Source organism: Etheostoma spectabile, chromosome 6, assembly GCF_008692095.1.
Source record: "Etheostoma spectabile isolate EspeVRDwgs_2016 chromosome 6, UIUC_Espe_1.0, whole genome shotgun sequence".
In the NCBI taxonomy this organism is placed as follows: domain Eukaryota; kingdom Metazoa; phylum Chordata; class Actinopteri; order Perciformes; family Percidae; genus Etheostoma; species Etheostoma spectabile.
Window position 1 is genome coordinate 991,314 of NC_045738.1, and position 11,032 is coordinate 1,002,345.

At 38.6% G+C, this 11,032-nt stretch overlaps 1 protein-coding gene across 5 annotated transcripts in view; it reads left to right on the top strand.

Annotated features, from left to right (window-relative positions):
* Window positions 1-8,096, top strand: part of ulk4 (unc-51 like kinase 4) — a 119,848-nt gene extending 111,752 nt beyond the window's left edge. For all 5 annotated transcript variants that reach the window (XM_032518168.1, XM_032518170.1, XM_032518172.1 and 2 more), the window contains exons 36-37: window positions 1,855-1,943; window positions 7,858-8,096. In XM_032518168.1, the coding sequence (XP_032374059.1) occupies window positions 1,855-1,943; window positions 7,858-7,918 (150 nt within the window). In that variant the 3' untranslated portion in view covers window positions 7,919-8,096. The remainder of the gene's footprint in view (window positions 1-1,854; window positions 1,944-7,857) is intronic.
* Window positions 8,097-11,032: the final 2,936 nt, after the last annotated feature.

The following is an 11,032-nucleotide window of genomic DNA, read 5'->3' on the forward strand; positions in this document are numbered from 1 at the left end:
CACACACACACACACACACCTTAAACAACAAAACACACACCTTGAACAACACTTCAACCTTCAAAGGCAACCGTTTTCATTACTTTTTCGAATACATTTGAAGCAAGCTGTCACCATATTAATGAACTTAACTATGCTATTTGTATAAACACTGTAAATGCCCCTTTTGTAAGTGATACACACGCATGCACGCACATGTGCAGGCTGTGGACCAGGTGTTCCTGGGTGGGTGTGGAGCCTAGACATTAAGGTGTGGTGAGACATGTCGGGACAGGAATAAAAACACAGGGATGACAAAGAGAAGGAACAAATAATCTAGGAAGGAAAATAGAGGAATACTCTTTAGCTGAATAGTTTTAGCCAGTCTTATCCAGAGTTGTGTACAAGTTTAGCATTAGAATCATAAAAGCAACAACATTACCGTTAGTAAGGCATAGTAAGGAGTGCAAGCTTAAAAATGACTTATGTGAAAAAGCCCTCATGTAACATGGGTGTGTTTGGGCGCATGCATGTGTGCATGCATGCATATAGTCAACCAGACATTTGGCAAATTGTCTCTTTGATCAACTTAATTAAAAATGGCATTGACAAATGAGTGTGATGTCACTCGGCAGTTGGTCTCTGTAACTTGCAAATTGATTCTGTGATGATAACACAGAATATAATGTTGTTTTCTTTGGATGATCTTGAGTGTCACTCTAAAAAAAGATAACAATGTGAAAATTACATTTCTAATGTACAAATGTATCATTTTTGGTTTCTTATTATTAGTGAAGCAAAGTTTATAGTTGCTCGTCTTCCTCCTCTGATTAATTTCACCAATAGCCTGAAAAAAAAGAAAAAGCATGTTTGCAAATCATCACAACTGGTTTTGCTTGTTGAGATGACAATAATTAACACACTGATAGACAGTTTTGTTATCTCATATATATATATATATATATATATATATATATATATATATATTGTTGGAGCTAAATCTTGCTCCATCTCAGGGTTCATTCAATTAGTAGTCAAAATCTCAGATGTGGATGTGTGAACCATTTTATTACATAGGATATCCTAGAGACAAATACAGAGTCAACCTAACACGGCTCTCCCCCAAATTTGTCTGACTCTCTGCTCCTGGACCCCCTGGTCTTATTCACAAAGGGTGGGGTCTCTGGCCACAGTGGTGTGTGGTGTCGCCTATTCGTTTCTTCATTGGAATGTGGACTGTGGGTTTATGACCCTCAGTTCAGGAAAAGACAGTGGGGGTAAAAGTGTCTGAAACCTGAGACAGGATGATCACTAACAATCAATTCTGGTTCTAACACATTGGAGAGCTGGATTATAACAAAATATCCAGAATTCTTATATCATAAAAAAACTTAATGCAACAAACAACAAACTATATACTTATAACAACAAAATCAATGCATGACCAACATGTCTTCATTTATGCTGAAATAACGCTTTTACCTTTGTAGCTTGAATGCATAATGCAAATCACACACAATGTTTAAGCACATATAACATTTTAATCCCAACCAATATATATATATATATATATATATATATATATAATATGTATAAACAAACAAATCCTGCCTTAAGGGCTTGGGAATAGGCAATAGGCGTGATGCATTGTCATTACTATCTGTGTCATCTCCATGGTTTAAAATAAAATACTACACTGCCAGACTACAAAGAGCAGCTATGCTCTCATATACTGTTTATTTACTACCTACGTCAAACCCATATCATCACATCCTTTGTGTAGTGTGGAAGACTGGCCTTTAACTGAAGATTAATCTAACCATACCGCAAGTCTTTCTCACTCACTTTGTTCTTCCTCTCTCCCTCTTTATCCAGGTGCAGACTACAGAGCAATCTGATTGGTTAGAATGTCCCGAAGGGGCGGAGCTAATTAGTCTACTGCAGGACATAACTACATCCAACAGGTGCGTGTTTCTGCTGCTTAAATGAGCTTGTGTGCATCATGTTAAATATGAAGCTTATGGAATATTCCTTCTATTACACCATTCTGATATAACAATTTGCATAAATCTACAATTGACAAAATAATCATGTTTTTCTTTTAATAACTGGCAAACGTCATTTCATCAAGGCGCTCATTTCTGTCAAGAGTGGCAAGGCAAGGCAGCTCTATTTGTATAGCACATTTCAGCTGGGCATTTCCAACAGGGCAATTCAAAGTGCTTTACACAAAAACAGTTAAACAACAGTTAAAAAATAAAAACATATAAAACACAAGGATAAGCAGTAAAAAAAATAAAAACAGATAAAACACAAGAATAAAAGTTACAGTGCAGTATAAGAAATTAAACATTAAAGAAATGAACAGTCGTTTAAAGAAAGGCAACATCAAAAAGAAAAGTGTTCAGCCTTGATTTAAAAGAACTGAGAGTAGCAGTGGACCTGCAGTTTTCTGGGAGTTTGTTCCAGATATGAAGAGCATGAACGCTGCTTCCCCCTGTTTAGTTCTGACTCTGGGGACAGAAAGCAGACCTTTCCCAAATGGCCTGAGAGGTCTGGGTGGTTCATAGTTTAGTAGCAGATCAGAAATGTATTTTGGCCCTAAACCGTTAAGTGATTTATAAACTAGTAAAACTACTTTGAAATCAATTCTTTGAGTCACAGGAAGCCAGTGTAAAGACTTCAGAACTGGAGTGATGTGATCCACTCTCTTGGTCTTAGTGAGTGCATGTACATCAGTGTTGGAACCACACCTCAAAGGGCACCAATAACAAATCATTTTGAATTTAAATACATCTCCTCCAGCCCTTTACTTCATCTTATTATTTGTATATGTCTGAACATGTCTGCAGTACAAGTGTCAAAACTGACCTTATCCCAATAATTAAATGAAAGGATGCAAGCTTCTGGCAAGGCAGTGTCATCTTATTGACTCACAAAGAGCTAAGAGATTAAATATATATGCATTCTTTGTTTGGGTGTCTCTTGAGATCTAATATCAATGGCAGGAAACATGACCTGCACCATTTCACATACTGTACCTGACAAAGTAACAGCTTCCTTCTAAGATCCTGCTAAGCTTTGTGTGGTGACGGTAAAGATAATGGGAACTCAGAACCAAGATCAATACAATCTGAGCCACAAGAAATGGACACTGCTGTGATTCTGTCTGATGAAATGCTTTAACCATATAACACTTTAACACAGCTTAATAAAATGAGGAACAAATACACCTGCAGATACTCAGACTGTAACTGCTTTATTTAATAATTTTACTTTACATTGCAACTTATGTAAACATAAAATGTAATATTTGGAAGAAGTAAATAGCTTTACATATATTTAAAGACATATTTACATACATTTTAAATGAAATAGCCAAATCAATATTAAAGGCACACTATGCAAGATTTATACCTTATTATAACAGCTTCAAAGTCATTTTGATTGTAAACCAACTCGTAGTAGGGCGAATCATCCCCATAGCAAAGCGAGCAATGCAGTTTAGAGCGGTGGCGCCCCGCCAAAATCTCACGAGAATCGCAGCACCAAACTCAGTAATCCTCTCCACAGCCCTCGACCCAAAGTTCAGAAGACTTACACCTGACAAAGTCCAAAACAGCTGATTTAATCAGTCAACTCAGAGTTAAGCGTTTGCACTACCACTATAAAAAGGCAGCATGAATGGAGCCATGAAACTACGATTCACCATGGCAACAACCACAAACAAATCAGTCGGCATACTTTACCCCACTGGAACTGAAACTGCGAAAAAGTAAGCTAATCCCATTCTGAAGTTGCATCCCCATTAACAAACTACTGACTACAGAGCACATGGAAAACAGTAACATGCACATACACAACACAATACACAAAATGGCCACAAGAGTGGTACAAAAAAGGCAGTCAATCCCAGCAGGATCCTGACAGTAAAAGCATGTCCGCGATGGGTGACGTTAGTGTTATGAGGACGGATAAGGTATCTATATATGATCGACTATACCGCTGAAAATAAATCTATAGTCGGGCCTCAATATCATTACCCAACATAATGGTAAACTCTATGTGAAGTAAAACTGCTTCTCATCTATGGGATCATCGATAAAAGGACATGCCATGTTTGATTAAAAAAAAGTTTTATAGTCTGCCCAACATAGGTAATAAACAAACTTTTTTTTATTCATGAGGGAAAAAAAGCTGTGCTAAAATGTGCCTGATACAGACTGAATGAGGAAAGAGGTCTGTAAGAGGGAGGAGACTGAGAGGAAAACCTGCTCCCAACCAGGTTAGGTTCAATAGACTCAGTTACCATAGTTACTGACTCTGAGGTTAAGTTACCTCTCTTTCTGAAACGGGCTGGAGTTTCCCTCATCTTAGGGTTAACAAACTCAGTTTTCACTGCTTTCTGAAACGGGCCTCTGTTCTCTGCAGCAGAAGACAGCTTCCAAGAAGTGCCTAGCCTCAGCCAGGAACACGTGGACATGCTAATATTTTAACATTTTTGCACTGCAATGCAAAGTTTCTGGAGACAGGGTGTGTGTGTGTGTGTGTGTGTGTGTGTGTGTGTGTGTGTGTGTGTGTGTGTGTGTGTGTGTGTGTGTGTGTGTGTGTGTGTGTGTGTGTGTGTGTGTGTGTGTGTGTGTGTGTGTGTGTGTGTTGCATCTGGCTGCCTTTTATGAGTATGTGTATTCCCTCTTTGAGCCACGGGTTTTGTCACTGTAGTGACCATGCCTCCTTTGATCTTTTGATGTATGAGAATAGCAATCTGTCTTACAATAAGTAATATAACTGAAAATACACACACAAACACACACATACAGATGCACTAAGTGCATACACAAACACACAATGGATACACAACTAAAAAAAGTTTGTATACAAAAGTTGCTTTCACCTCCTTCTGTATATACAAACTGTTTCTTAATCACACGGACACACACCCACCCTGTCAGATGAATAATAAAGGTGTATTGTTCTCCTGCTATAGAGGCCTCTCCTACTCTCCCCTCCGTCTCCCCCTCTTTTCTCCTTTGTCACCCCTTTTCTTCCTTTTTGGTCTCCTTCTATACCCTTTTCTCCTCCACTCTCCCCCCTCCATTTTCTTTCTTTTTCACCTCTTTCTCTTCTCTTGTGCTTTTCCTCTCCCACTTCTCGTCTCCTCTCTATCCTCTCCCTCTCTGGCAGATGAAAGCAGAGATCAGCTCCAGCCTTTGAAGTGGCTGAGACTGGCACACTCCCACTGGTTTAGTGGTAGGAGGAGGGGAGCAGAGGTTTTAGGAGAAAGGGCAGGAGATGAAAGGAGTTATGAGAAGAGAGAAGAGGAGGGGGGGTTAATTGAGAGGATGAGAGGAGTTGGGGCAGAGAGAGTAGACGGAAGGAGAGGGAAGGTCTGGGCTGAGATCCGAACCCAAATGATGTCATTCAGCCTTTACCATGGCAACCTGAGGAATGCCTTTTCAAAACCTCAAGCCAGAGCGAGTGTAGAGGGAGAGGAGGAGCGTCACTCATAGTTCTCCATCCCAAAGAAAATGCTTGAGGCCCAAAACCTGATCTTTAGTTTATTGCTGCGTTCAATCAAACATGAAGCCGCGGTAGTGCTGCCCCCTAATATCTGCAAAAATACTGAACAAAAGACTAAATGGGACTGTGTGAAGAAACTATTTTAACATTATCCACTTTAATGTACATGATTAAATACATTCCATTCAATAGAACACATCCTTCGCTCTGTTACATGGTCAGGCATTTGTTTCTCTTTATTTTAATGTAGATAAACATGTTAGGGGCGTGGCTATGTCTTCAGTCAGTCGCTACTGAGAGACGATTTTAAACTGTCCAGTTGTTGAGGACTATGTTGTAAAGAGATGGAGATACATCCAATCTGTCAAAATTAACTAGTTTTCATGTGTTTTATGAATGTTTTTTGTTTTTTTCTCCATTGAGGTGAAGAAAGCAGGATGAGGAAGTGTCTAATGGCTAATGCGGCTCTGTAACAGCCATTCACTGTAATCTAAAACCAATTATTTCATTTCTGCGCTGTCCTTCGAGCAGCTGCTGAGTGTCCATCTAGGACCGGGAATCCACAGGGATTTAATGAGTAACCAAACTCTAAAATTTGTCCTGAAACTTTTATCGATCCTTCTAATGTGATTCTATATTCACAAACTTTCAAGGATTTCCGAGGCCTCGGGGAGCAGTGTTACTTAGGTTAATTCTGGAGGTTTTAATCAACTAAGGGGGTAGGCTTCTGCTGGCCTGGCTGTCAGGCGGCCCTCTAAGACACCTGGGAGGAGGCCGGGGGCGGGAGAGGGGAGATTACAGACAGCCTGTTGGCTCTGAGCAGATTGGATGTTTTCACCAAGCCACAATATTTTAAATGTACTGTACGTTTGTATATAATATTTATTTATTTTGGTTACGGTTCTCAAGTGTTACGATTTATTTAGAAATTTGAGGAAAGTTCTACACTACTAGAGTATTAACACTGTACATTGTAATAAATATGTTTATTCATTCCTTATGAACTCATAAAACTATTTCATGGCAACAACATAAAGAGGAACAGAAAACAAACTGGACTCCATACCCTTTATTCATTCTGTCCACTCAGGACCAAGCAACATGAACACACCTGCTCCGGTGCTCTCGGCTTCCACACACACAAATGACCTTGATAACTGTTGTTGGCATCAGCGTACAAGGTTCCCCTAGCAGTATACCTTTGGCAGTTTGCACTCGTCATCACCCCGAACCATTCCCCGCCCCGGAGCCTGCTCCACAGTATCAATCTCATCTACAGGACAGTGCTGATGCTGACATAAGAAAGGTCTTTGGTAGATTATTGACTTTCTAGAAGAAATAAAAGCCCCAAGCCTTGGTCTTGAAATTGTATGACAACAGCTACATCTTAGCTGGTATGACAACAGACCTAAACACTCAGCCACCTACGTAATTTAATGAATGACGAAATCAGATAAAGTGGATAATATATTCAGCATCTACTGTTTGCCTCGAGTTTATAATTAAGAACTGAGACATTACAAGTTTTACACACGAAGGCCAGCACGTATGACCTTTGAACTGTGGGTTTCTGTGAAGTTTGCAGCTGCTTTATATAGGACATGCACAGTGAAAACAATTTCCAACAAATAACGATAATACAACTATAATCAGACAGCTGCACATCTACCGGTGTACCAGTGGTCAGAATATGCCCGAGGCCTGAAGTTGTCAGGAATTCAGATGTCACCGTGGATATTCACAATAACTGAGTTATGTGGTCTAGACCTACTCTATCTGGAAAGTGTCTCGAGATAACTCTTGTTATGAATTGATACTATATATAAAATTGAATTGAATTGAATTGAATAGAAGCCAGACATGGCTTTAGTGCTCAGATTTCCAGTTCCCGATCACAGCCTTTTCAGTGTGCCCAGAGTTGAACCTTTTGTTGTAAAGGTAGGTGGTTTTGCAGGCTAATACTGAATTCCATATTTATTTTAGTCTGTAATTTTACTAGAGAAAATGTGTCAAATGTAGGTGAGAGAAATATGGAGCCCCATCAGAGGTGTACTGTAGAAAGACTTCTAAGATTTATGTAAGCCATAAAAACCATTTTTGAAGATTCTAAACTATATGTACAATATGTGACATTGTTATTATTTGCACTTTGGACTATTTTGGGGATTTTTAGTTTTTATTATATTGGATGAAAGAGGAAAGAGACGGGTCAGGGGCTGGAATAAAACAATGGACGTGTATTAATCAAGACGCCCGATCATTTGCACATTTTTCAAGGAAAATGTGTTTAGATTTAACGTCACTAGGTAAACAACCCAACTGTGATAGAGTAATTAACTTTTTGTTTCTCTGTTCCAGCTGTCATGTTGATGTGGTTCCACTGGCTGTTGAAATCCTCCAGGAGATCTCTGGATCCTAAAAGCTTAAATCATCAAACCTGAGGGCAAACCAGAATCATCCAATATTTCACCATTTCAGAACTGATACTGATGTAGTAGTCTGCTTTGTAGAATGTCTCTCTTCCTTCAGGTAACCTTGTTATGCATAATCAGCGAGAGGATTGTTCTTTTAAAATGTCTTCAGTTTTTGAATAAAATGTCTTTTGACTTGACTATTTGTTTCTTGGTTCATCATTAGATATTTGATTAGATGTAAGCATGTGACATGCAGTTGGTTTTGATTCCTACATTGCTTTGTTTTGAGTAAGTACTGAGACAGGCTCTTAAAGCTTTGAGACCTGAGTGAATTTGACCGTGTGGTATCGGAGCACTCAGTGTGCATGACTGAGTGAATCTCATCAAATGTGCAAATTGGATCAATGACAGTAATAACTAGAAAATGCATTTCCTCCAGAAAATGCTTCAGTGCTGAAAAGCTAAATTGCTACAGCTAAACTGGATTGCTGACACAGTTGCATATGAAGAAATAGTGAACATAGTGAAAAAAGTGTGAAAGTGGGAATGGTTTTAATTAGTTTGAATGTAATTGAAATGTTGAACAGCACCAGTATTCTATCAAACAAAAGTGCAATATTTTAATTTTTTTTTTATTTAAACCTGTTGCTACACTGAACTGCTAGTTGAAATGTGCTAAAATGTGAAGTAGGCAATGTGGAACTTGGAAATGGTTCTAATTAATAAGAATGTCTTAAACAAGTGGTAGAATACCAGTATTATATGAAGGTTTCTGTAAAAGCTGATGCTAAACTCCGGGTTTTATTTGGATAAAGAAGTAACTAAAAGAGTAATGACTGAGTTGCTAAAATAGGTCATATAAGTAAATCTCAATATTTAAGTACAAAAAGAATTTAGAACTTAGACTGAAACTAGTGAATAAAAGATGTTAAGGTTTGAATGGAGTATGAATCCCTAAATCAGACTTGATTGGAAAGCTGCTGAAGCAGTATAAATAGTTGTAAAGGGATGAAAAACAAAGTTAGAAATGATAGGGGTTAAAATGTTATGCCTGTCTGCTCCACTATTTCTTTACAGCAGACAGACATATAAACATATAGATATGCAACGTACTCTCATGAACGTGACCGGATGATATCGTATGATAGGTTATGCACACCAAAACATAACATATCTTATGAAACTAGGAGATGGCCAGCTGGTCATGTGACGCCGGCTTGCTACGAGCACCATGCCGCTGAGCGGCAGCTGCTAGTTGTTTGAGCCGCAGCAGGGCTTCGTGACGCGGGCTACAATGCTCCGCACGGTGCTCTGTTGTGTTAGCGGTAGTCGGTGGTTTAGTTACCCGAGAATATGTTCCTTTGAGTCGGGTTCAGAGCACCGCAAACTGCTGCTCATTTTCACGTACATTAAAGTTAAGTTTAGGTCACAAAATGTGAGCATTATGCGGTAACGAAAGTTAAGTTTAGGGACCAAAATGACTAGTTACGTTTAGCAAAAATATTCTGGTTAAAAGGTGATGTCGAAAGATTGTGATACAAAACTCATGGTATAGTATGTTGAAAAACCTGACACCCTGCAGCGCTTAGTTGCTGATGCAACTTGGAACCGTGCTAACCACTGAGCTATTGTGCAACCACATAAAGTGTCACAGTCATAGCATAATATGTAAAGAAAAAATCATTAAAAAGTCATGTTACAGTATTTTGTTAAAAGTGATTAAAAAAGTCGGCTATAGTATGTTGAATGAAATCATAGTATAGTATGTCGAAAAAGTCATAGTATTATATGTAGAAAGTCAGTATGGTAAGTCGATAAAAGTCATAGTACAGTATGTCGAAGGAAGTTATAAAAAATAGTATGTAGAGAAAATTATAGTATAGTATATCTAAATAAGTCATAGTATGTTGAAAAAAGTCAAAGTATACTATGTAAAAGTCGGAGTGTAGTACGTAGAAAAAGTGATGGTGTAGTATGTCAAAACATTCTTAGTGTATTATGTCAAAAGAAGGGATTAAAAAAGTCAGTATAGTACGTTGACAAAAGTGATAAAAAGTTATAGTATGTTGAAAAAAGTTTAAAAAGTCATAGTATACATAGTATGTTGAAAGAAGGGATAAAAAAGGCGTAGTATGGTTACAGTATGTAGAAAAAGTCATTAAAATTCCATAGTATATGGAAAAAAGTCCTAGTACAGTATGTCAAAAAAACTATTATGTCTATTATGTTGAAAAAGTCATAAAAAGGCATAGTGTTGTCTCTTGGCAGAGGCCTTTGTCCATCCATCCTATCCGGAAGTTATTTACTCTGCAGCTTAAAAACTGTGGTATGGTATCAGCTCTTAGTGAAGTCCGGCTGCATGTGATTGCCCAGGCCTGAATAGCGATCTTAACTGGCATGATGTATGGTTCCATTCCAGAAGTATCTCACAATCCAGACCATCAGGAGATTCACTGCAATTTCATTCATAGGTCATATCTCACCCCTGTGAAAATGCACCATATGAAAATAATTAACAGCCCTTTATGCACTCTCTGTGCCAATGTCTTGAGTCTGTCTTGAGTCAGCCTTTCAGCTCTCTAGAACTCATAAATGTGCTGTCTTTTGCTGAAACCACCTCATGACCTGTCTATCTATCCGTGCATGGACCCTTTCCTTTTTGGATGAAGTTTATGTGGAACTCTCTACAGCGCGCATTCATGGAGCGCCAGGAAGGACTCTGGACACTTGGCTGGGCATCGCTGATTCTTTGACGTCCGGCCTGTAGCCCTGTGCTACAGCCTTGGCTTTATCTTGTGCAGGTGTTTGGTCCCTTGTCTTGTGTCTGTTTCTGCATGTGTTATTTGTCTCCCTCCCTCCCACCTATCCTCTCTCTGTTTCTTGGCCCTGGGATGCATTCAGTTTCAGGGTGTGGCTTGTGGTTGTTTGGCGCTGTTTATGGTTTCTAAATATATGTATATATATATTTAAAAAAATAAAATTTGTTCATAAAAAAACAAATCATAGTCTAATATGTTGAAAAAAGTGGGTTAGATTCCCATCCTTGATGAGCCAGCATGTGTTATGTCAAAAAGGATAATAAAGGATGTTGAGAAAATGCAAAAGACAAGTGGTTAGGG